Below are 18,015 nucleotides of genomic sequence, written 5' to 3'. Positions count from 1 at the left end.
AGGGGGAGGTGGAGGAAATGTCATGAGGTGTGACAGGCAGGTGGGCAGGTGTCTGAAGACACAGACCATCTGCTTCCTCTTATATGCTCGACCCTTTCTCCACCAAAACCACTCAAGCTAACTCCCTCCACTTTTCCCAGCCCCAAATCCAGCCCCAGGATGAGTTTCTGAGGGAGGTGGGGGAGGGGAGAGGGAGAATCAGGGTGAGATAAAGAGGATTTAGAAGGTGGAGAGGGAGGAGCAAGGGGGTGCAGGGAAGAAAGCACAAGGGGAGTAGAGGGGGAGGATAAGGGAAACATTCAAGGACTGGATTACAAGATAAAAGGAAGTATGAGGGAGTGAGGTAGGCTTAAGGGAAGCTAGGGGCAGTTGATAGAGTCAGGAGTTTGAAGGCAGTAGTGGGGTCTGGGTTGGGAGGTCAGTGTTCCAAGCTGGAGTCTGAGGATATTGGACAAAGAGCTTTTGGGGTTTGATCAAGAGTGTATCTGGATCCTGAAAGGGGATTGGAATTTAGACAAAAAAAAAAACCCGGGCATTGGGAGGTGAGGGGTTAGGTTAGGTCCCATAAATCTGTAGGTGGGAGCCTTGGGTTTTGGGAAATTGTTAGGGTCATATTTTATGTTTGGAAGAGCAAGTTTAGGGCCTGGGTTGAAGGAATTGGAGTTGGGGTCTGAGAATCAAAGAAGCAGTCTCAAACTGAAGTCCAAGGGTACCAGGGGAGTGGTTTATACTTGGAGTCAAAATAGGATTTTGAGGGTTCAGAAAGATTTAAGAGCCTAAGTTATTGAGGTCCAGAGAATAAGTTAGGACCTGAGATGAGAAAGGTGTTAGTGTTGGGGTTTGAGAGTAGCAAGGTTCAGCGGGGTATGGAATAGGAGTTGGAAGTGTCATGGTTGGTGCGGGTTTCTGGGTTCTAAGGAATCCAATAAAAGGGTAGCAGGGGAGTGTTTGAGAGGTTTTGGAGTCCAAAGTAGAGGGTGCAGGAGAGGTTTGAATATCCTTGAGGGATCCAAGGCCTGGAGAAGGGGGAGAATGGGGATTCTTAGGGTGTTAGTAATGGAAATGGGGTGAGGGGTCACGTGTAGGGGGTGTCCAGAGTGTGGGGGACAGATTCTGGAGTGGGTGTGATTTAAGGACCGGAGTGGGAAGTTTAGGGGTTTTGAGGGTGCCTAGTGGGGTGGATGTCCGGCATCTGGCGTGGAGGGTAGGGTAGTGAGGGATCTGGAAGTTGGGGTAGGTTGGAGGTCTTATGCGAGGGGCTCCAGAATGAGTGGGGGTCCGTTTCGGCAGCCCACCTTTGTGCACACCCGTGAACCTGTCCTTCAGCACCGTCAGCTCGTAGATTTTGCCGAACTCCTCAAACAGGGGCTTGAGATCCTTCTCCTCCAGGTTCCGGGGAATCTGCCCCACAAACAGCTTGATGGCGTCGTGGTCCTTCATGGGGATCACGGGGCCGGGGCCGTGCCCAGGGCTGAGACCGGTCATCCTGCCCGAGCCCCCGCTGCTGCCGCCACCACCACCACCACCACCACCACCACCACCTCCTCCTCCTCCGCCGCCGCCGCCGCTGTCCGTGGTGCTGAAGCCGGGGCCGGGGCCGGCTGGCGGCGCCGATACTCCGTTGGGCACCGCGGCCATGTCCCCCCTCCCCCCTCCCCGAACCCCGCCCCCCACCCCCCCAGCTGCCCGGGGGCCACACGCCCGCCCACCGGGTCCTGCTGCCCTCGCTGCGGGGGGCGGGGGGGCAAGAGGAAAAGGGGGGCGGGTCCCGCTGTGTTCCCTTTCTCTCTCTCTGGCTCCTTTCCTCTCCCTCGGCTCTCTTCCCGTGCTCTCTCCGAGCCCCCCCTCTCCTCCCTCTTCTCTCTCGCTGGCGTGCTCTCTCTCAATCCTCCCCGCCTCCTTCCTCCTCCCTCCTCCCCCCCACCCCCCTCCCCCAGCGGCTGCTGCTGCCACAGTGCCTGATGACGTAAACCTGCTGGCCCCGGACCCTACGCAAGCTATTAGCATAATGAGGGAGCGTGGTCCAATCAGAAGGGAAACTAGCAGGGCCAGGTCCGGGGCTGGCTGAGGAGGCGTGTGGGGAGGTGGGGAAGAGGAGGTGTAGGGAGGGGAGCAGCCTGGGCTCACGCTTGCTATGGCAACAGAAGCACGGGGCGGGGGAGAAGCTGTGCGTGCGTGAACCTGTGAGTGTGTCTGAGTGTATGTGCCTGAGAGTGTACGTAGGTGTGCCTGTGCTGTGGGGTGCGAGTGGAGGGAGAGGGGGAGAGGGGACACAGCAGGTGGTGATAAGGCAGTCCCTGTTTTCATGTTTTTTGATTTAGGGGAAATCACAACTTGCACATTTATTACACAGATACGTGCCAGGGTTGGTCATACCAAGTCATATGCAGAACTGCAAGGCGGTGCACAACATACACATGGGCACTTGCTTTTTGCTTTGTGTGTGGTCACGTTGCTTTGTGTATCTATCTTCTAGCATCCATTTTCACCTGTGGGTTACGTTCATTTGCGTATTTTCGTGTTTTACTGGAACTTGCAGATCGTAAGCCCCCGTAACTAATAGATTGAATTTCAGCCCAGAGTGCGAAGGTCAGAGCCCATAGAGCCTAGGAAATCTTAACAAGTCAATAAAAAGAAGAGGCAGTTCCTGGGGGCAGTCTGCTGAAACACTCTAGGACAAGGGGATAGTCAGGGTCAGGAGGAAAAGAAGCAGAATCTTAGAGCAGAAGTGCCCAAGATATAGAATATACCTGATGTAACCATTTAATAGCTCATATAACATGGAAATGGGTAGAGGATTAGGGTGGGCTGGGCATTGTTCCTTTCAGACACCCCTGCCCGGCGCAATCAGATATGTATCTAACACTTGTAGGCACCATCAGATTTCCTAAAGCTAACATCTTGACCCTTCAACATCTCTGCCCTTCTCTGGGGAAAGAGTAAATGCACATGGACGTGAAAATTTCAGAGCTGTCTCCACATCATCTTTCTACATTTCTCTGCCTCTAAACCTATCAGGCAGAAATAATAGGAGAGGAATTGAGAATTGGGGAGGGGAGAGGCAGAGGCTGCATTTGGGATTAGGGGATTTGGAGTCAAATGATCAAAAGGTGCAAGTGTCTGAGGGTTCTCTAGGTTACCTTCCTTCTTTCATTGGCAGACCACTCCTTCCTCTTTCTCTCCCACTGTAGAGAAACTAGGGGAGGGACAAAGGAAGACAAAATGCTGGGGACTTCTTAAAGGTTCAGGAGTGAGGTTGGAAGAGTCAGGAGCATTATGAAATCTAACAACATAAGAGTTTTTGGGGAAACCAGCGCCAGAGTTTCCGTTGTCACACAAATACACACACACACACATATACACCCCCCTACATTCTACTCTACCCTCAAGCACCTGAACTTGAGTACATGTGCAATCACACAGCTAACTCTCTATTCACATACAGACACACCTGAATTTATAAAGTGCCCCTTATATTAACAGTCCAATTGACAGGAATAGCTGGAAACTCTGGGATCTGCCAGGATTTGATGATTAGGGCAGACATAACTCCAAGTGAGAAATTGAGGCAAAGGCAAAGGTGAGAGAATAGGCTGGATCTAACTGTTGCTATGGAGAAGGCAATAAGAATTTTAACCTCTAATGGGAAGGTAGGAACATGTCAAATGATCTTTGGTGGCTACACACAGACCTTTCTTTCTATCTCCAGCACTCATCACAATGTCTGGCATATAGTAAGTGTTTAATAAATGCTTGTTTACCAACTTACTGAAAAGAACACATATATTTCACATAGATACCCATAAACATATATAGTCATAGTCTTATGTTCAGAGACAGGTGCGTGAATAGACATTAGCATTCACATTCTACATACATGAAAGGCCTTGAGTTGATGTCATATAAGAATTAGTTGAAAGAAGTGGTCATATTTAAGCTAAAGAATCCTCAAGGGGAACATGATGGTGACTACAAGTATTTTAAGAACTGTTTTGTGGAGGATTAACTAGACTTGTTCTGTTGGCCCGAGAGGGTAGAACCAGGAGCAGTGAGTGGGAGTTGCAAAGAAGTAAATTTAGATTTGATATTAAGAAAACTAACAATTAGAGAGATTGTAATGTGGAATGGGCTGCTTTAAAAGGTTGTGAGTCCTCTTTCCTTATGAGTCTTCAAGAAAAGGTTGTATGACCATTTGACACATATGTTATAGTGAGGATTCCTCTAATATATGGATTAGACTAGGTCAACGAGGTCCACTTCAAGCCTCACATTCTATGATTCTGTGCTTCTATATCTCATATGTTCACATGACAGAATGCATGTCAGGAACATTATATACACTGTTATTTATACAGGGAGAGGCTTATCAGTAGGACATGGGCTTCTGAGCTGTGCCTCTAATAATAGGAATAGGCTCTACTGAGCCATTGATATTCTCTGTCATTCTCTTGGAGGGGAAGAAGAAAGGACTGTAGAGGATCCCTTAGGACCTTCTAACCTAGGAAATTAGCTGGGATGTGGCCTCCACATCCAAAGATGAGAGAAATTAGTCTGGATCTAGAAAAGATTAGGTTGTGTGCACACATTGTGCATAAAATTGGGGGTTCCAGATAGCTGCTCTATGGTGCTTTAAGGAAAGAGCACACCAAGAGAGGTCTGTTCCCTAAGCTACTGGAGCCCTTGATCAGTTGTTCATTCTATTCAGCCTTTTTCCCACTCTCTTATTATGGGATCCCTGGAGCTGTGAAATGATAAAGTTGAGGGCTGTCCCAATAATCACATCTGGGGTGTAAAAAGAAGATTCAGTAGAGCATTAAGGCAAAAGGCTTGAAAGAAATTATAACATTCATGAGAGAAGGGTTGGTCCAGATGTATCACAAGGTAAACTGAGATGCACTGTAGGAGGTCCCCATAGACACCGCTGGGAAGTAAGATCCTATGGAGGCAAGACTCCCTAAAGAAGAGAAAGTGAGATACAGTGAGTTACGGGATAGAGATGGGAGGGATATAGTAAGGGAAGCAGAATAGGGTCAGAGGACCTGGATTCAAATCCTGCCATTGATGATTACCAACTGGTTAACTTTGGGCAAGTCACTCAAGCTCCCAGGGCCTTAGTTTCTTTATCTGTAAAATGAGGTTGGACTAGACAACCTCTGAGGTCCCTTTTAGCTCTAAATCTTTGATCCTGTGGTCTACTTTCTTAAGATATGTATAAAGCATCTTGGATTTCATGACAGCCCCAGTCTGTTTGCAAAGTTCTCTCTTCTCAGCCCACCACATCTTTATTCCACCACTCTATCTCTTAATTCTTCATCTATCCCATCACATCTATTCTCTTTCCCCTGATTCCTTCACAAACAGAAAAAAAAATCAGTCCTCAGCTGCTAGGATGGGTGCAGGAAGGACCATAGAATCCTAGATTTAGCACGGGGAGGGACCTCAGTTCTGTCTACCTCACCTCTTTCTACCCCTTCATTTTACATATGAGTAGACTGAAGCCCGGGATATTACATAACTTGCTTAAAGTAATTTAGATAATAAATAGATCCAGGATTAGAACTTAGGCCCTTTGACTTCAAATTCAGAGCTCTATCCACTCTGTCATTGTTCCATGATGGGACATGTGGATGTCACTGTTGATCAAATAAATTGCTTAAGGGTATAATGTTATAAAAATAGCTTGCATTATTTACTTTTTAAAAAGGTTTACAAATAATTTTATGTTATCTTATTTGATCCTTACAATAGTTATATGAAGTGGCTCCTATTATTATCACCATTTTACAGATATGGAAACTGAGGCTTACAGATATTAATTTACTTGTCCAGGGTCAAACATTTAAATGTATCTAGGTGGGGTTTAAATCTATGTCTTTATGACTCTAACTCGGTTGCTGTGGGTATCTTTTTCATCTGAAGAGACAGAAAGAGGATCCCAAAAGGGGAATTTTCACTAAACTTCTTGCCTACACATAAGTATTTTTTTGGTCTTTCTGACTTAGACTCAGAGCTAATCTCCATAGGATTGTCTCATCCCTCTCAATTTTCCATTACCCCTATAACTCAAATTGAACAGCTTCAGTTTAGTCTGTGTGCAAAGTACCGTGTTGTCTATCACTATGTGCTTACTTATCTTGTTATAGCTATATCTGACATTCACGTGAGAGGCTGTGTAATGTTCACTAGAAACCAAAATATTCCCTTAAGGTGGAAATGTATCATTGACCTCCCTGTACCTTTTACCATTGACCTTGAATGTGTGGCTTTGTGTGAGACCAGGTGACCACATGGTCCTGTTTGGGTAAGACCATGTCACTGTAACTATAGCTTTTTGCATGTGAGGGGGGTGTGTGTCTTTGTGAAGTTTTTAGAGTCATGATTCATTTTGGTAGATAAGAAAATGTTGAGAGGTCATATGTCATGGTGCTAGAAATAGTCCAAATAGTCCTGGTATCAGGAGACCTATGTTTGAATCTTGGTTCTGCCTCTTACTAGTTGTGTCATCATGGCAACTCATTTCACCTATTTCAGTCTCAGTTTCCTCATCTGTAAAATAAGGAGAGTAATTCTTTCATATAAGGTTATTGTGAGGAAGGTACTTCTGTAGGGCTTAAAGCTCTATAGGAACAAGACTTACTTTTTCTTTTGATATTATGTTTCTATAGTCCTCCCTGAGAAAGGGGATGATGATTTAGTAAGTTACTAATTAACTAAGGATATGTAGATGGAATGCCAAACTTCAGTCAGAAACTAGAGGACATTTTGATTGGCTGAGGTCTGCGGCAGGTTTAAAAAGCACAACGGGGGCTATCTCCAGTCATCCTGATGTATATCTTGCCATTGGACCCAGACTGATCTGGAGGAGAAAGTGAGGCTGGTGACTTTGCACAGCTCTCCCTCACTTAAATCCAATTCATGTGTAAGTCACGACATCACCTTCCTGATGTCATGGTCCTCTTCAAGAACGAAGGGCAAACAACAACAAAAAGCTCATCAATGGATTCCATCCAGGATGCCAGGTTGGGGTAAGTTCAGTAGCAGCATGAGGTATTCTGGAGAGTAGGTTTAGATGATGGGGTAGCTACACTGCTTTGGGAGGCTTTTGAACTGGGGAATTATGGCAGGGCTTTTGGGAGGGATGTGATGATTTAATGTAGCCAGGCTTCACTAGGTTTGGTAAGGGATAAAACCATCCACAGTGACCTGGGTATATATTTATGTGATTTCAGTTACTTATAATTATATATAAATATTTTTGTAAAATTGTACTTTCCTCAGGAATACATGAATACTGAATAATCTATGATTTCAGTAGTATAGGGAACTTCTGGGGGTGAGAACACCTTCTCTTATCCAGATAGCAACCTGCCTATGAATTTGTAGATAAATTCTATTTATACATTGAGGTACATAGAAGTTATGACTTGCCCAAGGTCATACAACTAACACATTTCAGGTAGAGAATTTGAATTCAAGTATCCTTGGTTATGGGTAGCTAGGTGGCAGAGTGGATAGAGTGACAGGCCTGGAGTCAGGAAAATCTGAGTTCAAATCCAGCCTCAGACATGAACTAGTTGTTTGACCCTAGACAAGTCACTTAACCCTGTTTGCCTTAGTTTCCTGATCTGTAAAATGAGTTAGAGAAGGAAATGTGTCTATAAGGGTTAGTGCTGGAATGGACTACAGATTATATAATACAACCCATAGTTATTGTCCTTCATTCTAGAAGAGGACCAAAATGAGATAATTACGTTGGAGTCAAGGTACAGTATGCCCAGCTGTGGCTAATCAGATCAATATGAGCTTAGAAGGTTGGGCACAAATAGTCCATATGAACATTTGGAGTGGAGGTGTTTCTAAATTTGCACATCTCATGTTTCTTTTGAGCTACTTTAATTCTGCTTTGCTCATAGAACATAGCACCTTCTTGGATTCAGACATGCCAGTATGTTCTTTGCTAGTCTCCTGTGTCACACAATTGATTCCAAAGTTCTTTAGAGAGACCTTGAGAGTATCCTTGTACTAGTTCTTCTGACCTCCATGTGTGCTCTTGTCTTGTGTGAGTTCTCCACAAAGTAGTCTTTCAGGCAAACATGTTTGGCATTTGCACAACTGGCCAGCCCATTAGGTTGTACTATTTGCAGTAGAGTTTGAATGCTTGGCAGTTTAGCTCAAGAAAGGACCTCAGTGTCAGGTACCTTATCTTGCCAGATGATCTTCAGAATCTTCGTAAGACAATTCAAACGGAAACGATTCAGTTTCCTAGCATGGTGCTTGTATACTGTCCAGGTTTCATAGGCATACAACAATGAAGTCAGTATAACAGCTCTGTAGACCTTCAGTTTAGTAGGTAGTCTAATAGCTCTTCTCTCCACCACTTTCCTTTGGAGCCTCTGAAACACTGAGCAAGCTCTGGCAATGTGTGCATCAACATCATCATCTATGCAGACACCCCTGGAAAGTATACTGCCAAGGCAAGTGAACTTATCCACAGCATTCAATATTTCTCCATTTTCTGTAACCAATGATTCCATATATGGATGGTTGGTGTTGGCTGATGGAGAACCTGTGTTTTCTTGGTGTTAATTGTTAAACCAAAATTAGCACAAACAGCAGAGAATTGATCCATATTTTGCTGCATCTCAGCCTCAGAGGCTACATTGAGTGCACAATCATCTGTGAACAAAAAGTCATGCACCAACTCTCTCTCCACTTTAGTCTTGGCTTGCAGTCTTTTCAGGCTAAATAATTTGCCATCTGTGTGGTAGCTGACCTCGAGAAAATTTTTGTTTATATTGAAACAAAAATCTGTTTTCTTCATAATACCCAACCATTAATCCTAGTTCTGTTCTCTAGGAACCAATCAGAATAAGTCTAATCCATCTACTATAGCAAGGCAAGTCTTCATGCCACCGCATAAACTTCTCTTCTCTAGGTTAAGCTCCTTCCATTTCTTCAACTGATGCTAATAGGACATAGTTTTGGGTCTCCTCACCTTCTTGTTCACCCTCTTGAGGATGTGCTCCAATGAATTAATGCTTTGATACTTCAATGGGTATTTGACCTCTTGGATGTAAGCATTCTTTCCACCAGTACAGACTGTAACTTTTACATACCATCTATTCAGTCCTTCTTCATGTTTTTTCACAAATTTCAGCAAGGATCTACCAAAAATGCTAGAGGACTTCTCCCAGGTCTTTCAACTTTTTGTGAATACCAATGCAATACTTACATTGTCTATTTATTATCTCTTGTCCTGGAAACATGACCAGCCTACCTTTTCTAGTCACATATGTCATTGATTGTGTCTCCTGTGCTGCCTCCCCTGTGAAAGTCATTATTGGTAGTATCCTGCATCCTACTTATATTCACCTTACATCTTTCCATTAATGTTTGGGTTATATACAGCCTGGATTTTTCAGAGATTATGTTGTTCAATGTTTTGCAGGCATGTAGCATTATTAGGAGACTACTTGAGTTTAAAAGTTAGGCTTTAATGGCAGGGAGAAAATTACGTGCATATAGGGAAAATGCAAAGACAGGTAGTGGATAATGATCCTATGTCAGGGTATTGTAAGATTGGTATCAAAAGTACCAAAGCTCAGAATGAAGTGATACTGTCAAGGAAGGATAAATATAACAAAATGGTGGGTTTTTAAAAGAGCCATATTGGGAAAAGAAAAGACTAAAATAAGGATAGAACTGATCATTGGAGTGACCAGCATAGTGACAATGGATCACTGGAAATAATGCTTATTCATTACTTTCCTTCTGTTTTCTCCACCAAGGAAATGATCTTTGGATTGGAAAGGACAGAACAAAATGGCTTATAAGGGACTGATAGCTAAGACAAGTTAGGAGATAATAAGAGAACAGTCAGAGATGCCCTTGAGGAGCTGGAGTTGTTAGACCCAAATGATATCCTTGGGTACTGAACAAGCTGATAGATAAGACTGCCAAGTAACCATCAGTGATCTTTAAAAAATCATGTAGATTCAAATATAAAGAAAGAAGACACTTTACCAAACTCTTTCTAGGATACAAATATGTTCCTGATAACCAAACCATGGAGGGAAAAAGCAGAGAAAGACAATTATCAATCAATATCATTAATGAATATTGATGCAAACATTCAACAGAATTCAGTAATACATTAAAAAATTCATTATGCTCAAGTTTGATTTATGCTAGGGATGCAATGATAGTTCACCATTAGAAAAACATTTAATATAATCAAACATAAAATAGCTCAAACAGCTACATGATTATATTAATAGATACATAAAAACATTCAACAAAATACGTAACTCATCTCTGTTAAAGTAGATCCTTAATATAACCAAAAATACTTAACTAAAACCAAGAAATAACATTATTTGTAATGCAGAATTGCTGGAAGTTGTCCCAGTAAATGGGTAAACGAAGAATGTTCCTTTTCAGCTATTATTTGACATAGGTCTTCTAATGCTATCTATAGTAATAAGACAAGTGAAAAAAAATTAAGGGAGTAAACATTGGCAAAGTGGAGACTTCCCCCCCTATTTTTAGATGATATGTTGGTTTACTTGGAAAATCCTACATCATCAAAATAGAAGCTAAAAGGGATAGTTAATAGCTTTAGCAAAGTATCAGGATACCATAAAACCAATCAGAATTTAAGCATACTGCTAACAAGATTTGGGAGGAAAAGACAACAAATTCCATTGAAAATAACTATAGAGTGAATGCAAAATACCTCTTGGAGTTAATTTGCTGAGGCATATATGTCTTACATAAATGCAGCTTCTAACCAATGTTTATAGAAAAAAATGAAAGACCTTCAATGTTCATGGCTGGGGCATGCTAATTTAATAAATGTGATGATACTACATAATCTTCAGATTTGGCACTACTTCAAACAAACTCTCAAGAGGATACTTTACAGTATCCATGAAATAAAAGCAATATTCATATGAGGGAAAAAAGTTCAAAAATTTCAGAGGAAATAATAGAATAAAGTAGGCACAAAGGAGGAATACAGCATTACTTGATCTCAAATCATATTATAAAGCAGTAATTACCAATTATTTGGGGATGGATTAAAAAAAGGAGAAGTCAGTGGAATAGACTAGAAAAGCAGTAATGTGGAGAACATAAGTACAACAGCTTAGTTTTTGATAAATCTAATAACACAAAATAATGGGGAAGAATTACTGGGAAAACTAAATGGTTTGGCAGAAAATAGGTTGATATTAACACTTTATTCCATGTATTATGATTCATTATAAACAGATAAAGATGTAAACATAAAAGGCCATAAACAGAATAGAAAGCCCTATCTTGCACAACTATTATTAAGGGAAACTTTCATAACCACACAAGGGATAAAGGAGATTATAAAAGATAGAGAGAGAATTTTGAATATGTAAAGTTAAAAAGCTTTCACATGAATAAAATCAATGTGACTAGAAAAAAAGAAAAGATATTGATTCAGGAAAAAATCTTTGTATCAAACATCTCTGATATTCAATATACAAAATCTATAGGGAATTGATACAAAGCCTAAGATAAGTGGTCAAAGGATGTGAACAGTTTGTGGAAAAAAAAGAAATGAAAACATTCATTTGAAAAATGCTTCAAATCACCAATAATAGGAGAAATGAAAATTATAATAATTTGAGATATTACTTCACACCTATCAAGTTGGAAAATATGGTAAAAATATGAAAATTGTAAATGTGGGAGAAACTGTGGGCAGTAAGTCACACTAATATACCATCAGTAGAGCTGTGAATTGGTTCAACTGTTCTCAAAAACCATTTGGAATTTTGTGAGAAAAATTACTAAACAGTTCCTATCCTTTGATCCAGGGACTCTGCTGTTGGGTTTATACCAGAAAAAAGTCAATGACAGAAAGTTTCTACGTGTACTAAAGTACTCACAGCAGCACTATTTTTCATAGCAAAAATCTGGAAACAAATTCTGTGGTTTTTAGGAATTTAAGAGTGGGTGCATAAATTGAGGTATGTGAATGGAATGGAATATTAATGATAACTTACACATCTAAAGAAATTTCTATATACATTTATATAGAACGTTAAGGTTTGCAAAGCACTTTAGATGCATTATTTCACAAAAGTCCTGTGATATAGGCAATATAGTTTTTTTTTAAATCCCCATTTTATAGGGAACTGAGGTTAAGAGAGGTCAAGTGACTTGGCTAATGTCATACAGGTTATAAATGTGAAAGTTGGGATTTGAACTCAGGTCTCCCTGATTCCAAGTCTAGCAATCTATTTACTATGACATGTTGTCTATTTACGTGAACACAATAATAAAAGTATGGTGTTCTAAAGAATAACAAATATGACAAATTCAGAAAATATGGGAAAACTTCTTTGAACTGATACAGAGTGAGGAAAACTGAACAACATATGGTGAATTAAAAAAACACACCAAGATTTTGAGTTTATTGGCACAGTTTGCCTCTACCAATGATGTATACACTTTCTACAACTTTTAGAATCCCAGGGTTGTCTGAAGAGGGTAATTGACTTACAGGAAGGACTTGGAACCAAGTCATCCTAATTCCATGAGGCCTGATCTCCAGACATTGCCATGCTGTTTTTCCCACAATGATTACAGCAATGTAATAGATGACAATATTGAAAGAAATAAGAGTTTAGGACAAATACAATGGTCAATGTTGTTTCCAAATGACTGAGGTTAAAATAGACTTTCTTCCTTTGGTTAAGAAACATCATTTGGGGCAGCTACATGGTGCAGTGGATAGAGAACTGGCCCTGGAGTCAGGAGAACCTGAGTTCAAATCCAGCCTCAGACACTTATTAGCTGTGTGACCCTGGGCAAGCCATGTAACTCTGATCACCTCAGTTTCCTCATCTATAAAATGAGATAGAGAAGGGAATGGCAAACCATTCCAATATCTTTGCCAAGAAAACCCCAAATAGGGTCATGAAAACTCAGACACAACTGAAAAAAGAATGAACAAGAACAACATCTACAGTATAGGAGTCCAGTGAAATTAACCCTGAAAACAACAGTCCTGTGTACCTACTCAGTTGGCCTGGGTGACATTCCAAGACACCTGAATAGCACTTTCACATCTGAGTCCTCCCAAATCAAAGTTGCCAACTCCATTCCATCAGAGAATATTGTCTTTTTGATGGTGACTTCTATCAAGCTATGGCTTGATAGAACTTTGCCACAATGGTTGGCTCACTGGCTTCCAGTTATTTGATAAATTAATTGTGATCCTGCTTTGTTCAACTTTGGAATCATTGATCCTATAGCTGAAGTTGACAATTGAAGACTTATGATGGTTGGTCTGCTCCAGACCAGTACAATGGGTGTGTTTATTAGTAAGTAAGATTTTGACAAGTAAGACTTGTCAAAACAAAATTTATAAAATACATTTTAAAAAATAGATCTTTTAGTAGAGAATGGGAGAGGGACCATAGGATTAGAGAAAGGAAATACACTGATTTTAAAAAAAAAGAATAGAGAATTGAGCCTGCAAATTATGGAACTGTAAATTTTAGTTGGATTCCTGACGAAATTCTAAACTAAAAGATCAAAGTGATGGTTAATGAGCATCTAGAAAAGGAAGCAATGATCACAAAATGTCAGCATGACATCATTAAGAACAGGTCATAGCAGAACTTTATTCCTTTTTAAAAAAATGGTTTACTAAACTGGTAGATCAATATAGTTTACTTAGATTTTGGAAAAGTTATTTAGAAAGGCTTCCACATTATTCTTGTATAAAATATGGAGAGAGCTCAACAATAGCACAATTAGGGAGATTCAGAGCTGCTAGAATGGCTACACCTAAAAATCAGTCATTAACAATTTGTTGACTACTCAGAAGAGGATTTCAGGTATGGAGTTCCAGACATCTGTGCTTTTTAACAATTTCATCAATGGCTTTAGATAAAGGTAGAGATGAAGTTTATTAAATATAGAAGTTACATAAAGCTGGGATGGGTAACTAACAAGTTGGATGACATAATCATTCCAGAAAAAATAGTAATGCTTAGCATTTATGTAGCTTTTTAAGATTTTCAAAGCACTTTACAAATATTATCTCATTTGATCCTCAAAATTACCTTAGGAGATAGGTGATAATATTATCATTCCTATTTTACAGATGAGGAAATTGAGGCAGAGGTTAAATGCCTAGCTCAGTGCCACACTACTAATAATTGTTTGAGACTTGATTTGAATTCAGGTCTTCCTTGCTCTAGCTCTGCCACTCTACTGTGCCACTTAGCTGCTAGCCAAATAAAATAAGATTAATTATAACAGGAATAAATATAAAGCCTTACACATAGTTTAAAAAAATCCAACTTCAAAAATTCAGGATAAGTGAGGTGAGGCTAGTAGCAATTTGTCTGAAAAAGATTTGGAGGTTTCAGTGAATTAAACAAGAGTTTAATATGAGTCAACAGTGTGGCATAGCAATTAATAGAGCTAATTTGATCTTAGGCTGCTTTAAGAGAGGTATAGTGTTAAGGACTAGGAAGATCATAGACCTAATAAGCTTTGTCCTTGTTAGACTTTGCCTGAAGTATTGTGTTTCATTGTTTAGGGAAGACATTGACAAACTAGAGAGTGTCCTGAAGAGAGCAACCAGGATGATGAAAGACCGAGATCATGCCATACAAGAATCAATTGAAGCAATTGGGGATAATCAGCCTGAAGAAGAAAAGACTGGGAAGGGAGGGAACATGATGGTTGTCTTCAAGCATTTGATAGGCTATAACACAGAAGAGAGATGACTTGCTCTACTTGATTAAGGAAGATAAAACTAGGAGAAATTGCTGGACATTGGCAAGAGCCAATTTAATCTTAGCATAAGGCAAAACATCCCAATAATTAGAACTATCTAAGGTGAAACAAGCTTTCACTAGAGGTGTTCAAAGAAAGTGTGCATAATCATTTGTTTGGTACATAGTAGAGAAAATTCTTGCTTGAGTATGAATTTGACTAAATGGCTTGTGAAATCCCTCCCTATTCCGAGATTTTGTAACTTCCCAACTGGGATACAACCCACTCTTCTTTCCTTCAATTCTTGAGCCAGCTATTCCCCCTTCTGTAGTGCCACACAAAACATGCATGCTTTATTGTTGTTGACTCTTTGTGACACCATGGACGATACATAGCACACTGCATAAATTTTAATACTGTCCACGGGTTTTTTGGGGCAAAGATATTGGAGTGGTTTGCCGTTTCGTTTTCCAGTGGATCATCTTTTGTCAGAATTCTCCATTATAACCTGTCCATCTTGGGTAACCCTGCACGGCTCAGCCCATAGTTTCATTGAGCTACACAAATCCTTCTGCCATGACAAGACAGTGATCCAGGAGGGGGTAGTGATCTTGGCCTGCCCATTTAACCACATCTCACAATCTGGACAATATGTATTCCTTATCCTCTTGTTTTTATCCCATTGTGGATTGTTAGGTTGATATCTTTAGAGACATCATATATCTCATTGAAATGGCCTGGTTGTATTTTAAGGTTTGATGCAATTAGCATGTTATCTGCAAACAGGAGCATCGGGAGAACCTCACTATCTATGTGAAATCATTCTTCCATTTAGACTCCACGTATTTTCCATGATTCTAGCAAACACCTTGAGCAAGCATCTGTTATCCTGTTTTATGTTTTATTTTATATTGATAGACCAAGGAGATTATTATATAAGGTAGCCTCTAGGGTTGTATCTATTAAGAAATACTTTATAATATTAACATGTAATCAGAATATGCTTTGTTAGAGGAGAGCTGTTAAGGATACACTTTGCTTTACCAAGTCCATTTTTTTGGTAGTTAAAAAAAATACAGCTATATGTTGTGTTCTCTACACCTCTCAATTAACTATGTAACTGTAAAGATGTGGTCTGCTATGGAAAATCATATGTGAAAGCCTCTCTGTTCTCTTCTAATATTTTCATCAAGAAAATCTTCCATATGCATATAGATAATTCTCATCAAGACTTTTTAGAGATGAGAAAGCCAGCATATGGGTTCGTAGTTGCTGATGTCTTCTCAGTTGCCTTTTTTGGGTAATAGTACCATCTGCAATATTTTTCATTTTGGGGGGAGTGCTAATCAAGATTCCATATGACACAAAATAGAAAGAGATAGCTAACACATTGGATGACAAAATCAGGATCCAAATATATCTTGACAGTCTAGAACAATGGGCTAAAATGAGTAAAATGAAATCTAATAGGGATAAATGTGAAGTCTTATACTTGGATTAAAAAAAATAAACTGCATAAGTACAGAACGGGAGAATCTAGAAAATGCTTAATGTGAAAAATATCTAGGGGACTTCAGTTGACTCTAAGCTCCCTATGAAGCACAAGGGTGACCCAACAGCCCCCAAAGCTAATGTAACCTTAGGCTGCATTCAGAAATATAATGAACAGAATGAGAGAGGTGATGGTCCCGTTGTTCTCCCTTCTGGTCAGATCACATCTAGAGTACTATGCTCCACTGTGCTCTAGTTCTGGATGCCACACTTTAGGGAGGACATTATAAGCTGGAGTGTATTCAGAGGAGAACAAGTAGAATGTAGAAGGGATGAGAGGATCTTGCTATACATAGGACTGATTCTAGGAAATGATGATGTTTATGCCCATAAGAAGAGGAGGTATAATTACTGTATTTAAGTATTTGAAGACCTTTCATGGGAAAGAGATTCGATCTATTCTGCTTGATCCTAGAAGGTGCAGTGGATGGAAGTAGCAGAGGCAGATATCAGATATCAGAAAAAAATCTTTTGTCAGGGGAGCAATGGCTACCTCATGCAGACAATGAAATCATGTTCAAGACTTAACTTGATTCACTGCTTAGAGGCAGCCTGGTGGCACAGTGGATAGAGGGCTAGTCCTAGAGTCAAGAAGACTAGAGTTCAAATCTAGCCTCTAACTTTTATTACCTGTGTCACTTAATCTTTGTCTCCCTTGGTTTCCTCAACTGTAAAATGGGGATAGTAATAGCATCTACTTCCCAGGATTATTGTGAGGATCAAATGAGATAATATTTGTAAAGATCTTGGCATAATGACTGGCACATAGTATACTTTCCTTCCTTCCAGAGGATGAAAGTTAATACCTCTGATATAGCTTCCTAGTTGCCTAAGTAGAAAAGTCCAAACACAAAGAATCAGAGGCTTCTCTGGCTTGCTACAACCTCCAAACCCATATGGCACAACTGGAGGTATGGGGCGTTGTAGCTACCTGAACTAATGCTTAATATCCGTAGTAAAGGAAACTTCCTATCCTGTGCTTGAACCACTGGCCTAAGTTAAGCGGAGTCCAAAACAACTTCCTAACAGTTACAGTGGTACTCAAATGTAATGGGCTACCTTGGCTAGTAGTAGAGGGTCCTTATTCAGTGGAGGTCTTTAAATGGCTGCTGGATGGCCATTTTCTGGGAATGTTGAAAGTAGAGTAGACTGATTCAGAAACAGTTCTTGAAAAGTGATACCTTAGTGATTTTTAAATTATGTTGACTCCTGCACAGAGGTTACTTTATGTATTTGGTTCTATATGTATTTAATTGTGCTTTGGATTGATATGGAGCTGATTAGGAAGGCTTGGGCTCTGGAACATCCTGGTTGGGTGACCCTGGGAAATTAATCTCTTAATGCTCTGGGCAACTCTGCGGGACTGTAAGTTGCAGAGAAGGTATTGACCTGCATTGATAGAGGAAGTTTCCTCACCTGAATGCTCCCTATACTAATAAAATCACAGTTCTGGTCCCTATCCATATCTTCTCTTCTCATGCTTATTAATATCCCTTCTAAAATGTAGGAGCTTAAATTAGACACAATACTCCAGATGGGGTATGACTAAGACAGAATACAGGAGAAATACCACTTCTCTTGCTCAAAAAAATGTTTTTATTAATGTGGCCTAAGTTAACAAAAGTCCACTTTTTTGGGGGCTGTTATATCATACTGAAATAACAGACCAAGGGAGAGCCTAAGACTGTTTTTTCA

General features: G+C 40.3%; 1 protein-coding gene across 9 annotated transcripts in view; it reads right to left on the bottom strand.

Moving 5' to 3' along the window:
- CELF6 (CUGBP Elav-like family member 6) overlaps positions 1-1,638 on the bottom strand; it is a 104,528-nt gene extending 102,890 nt beyond the window's left edge. For 7 of the 9 annotated variants that reach the window (XM_020996987.1, XM_020996988.1, XM_020996989.1 and 4 more), the window contains exon 1: positions 1,296-1,638. In XM_020996987.1, coding sequence (XP_020852646.1) covers positions 1,296-1,638 — 343 coding nt within the window. The remainder of the gene's footprint in view (positions 1-1,295) is intronic. The other 2 variants (XM_020996990.1, XM_020996993.1) reach the window with 1 other exon arrangement.
- Positions 1,639-18,015: the final 16,377 nt, after the last annotated feature.

The sequence above is a fragment of the Phascolarctos cinereus genome, unplaced genomic scaffold (assembly GCF_003287225.1).
Source record: "Phascolarctos cinereus isolate Bilbo 61053 unplaced genomic scaffold, phaCin_HiC Scaffold_3;HRSCAF=262, whole genome shotgun sequence".
Taxonomy (NCBI): domain Eukaryota; kingdom Metazoa; phylum Chordata; class Mammalia; order Diprotodontia; family Phascolarctidae; genus Phascolarctos; species Phascolarctos cinereus.
This window is presented reverse-complemented; position numbering and strand designations above follow the sequence as displayed.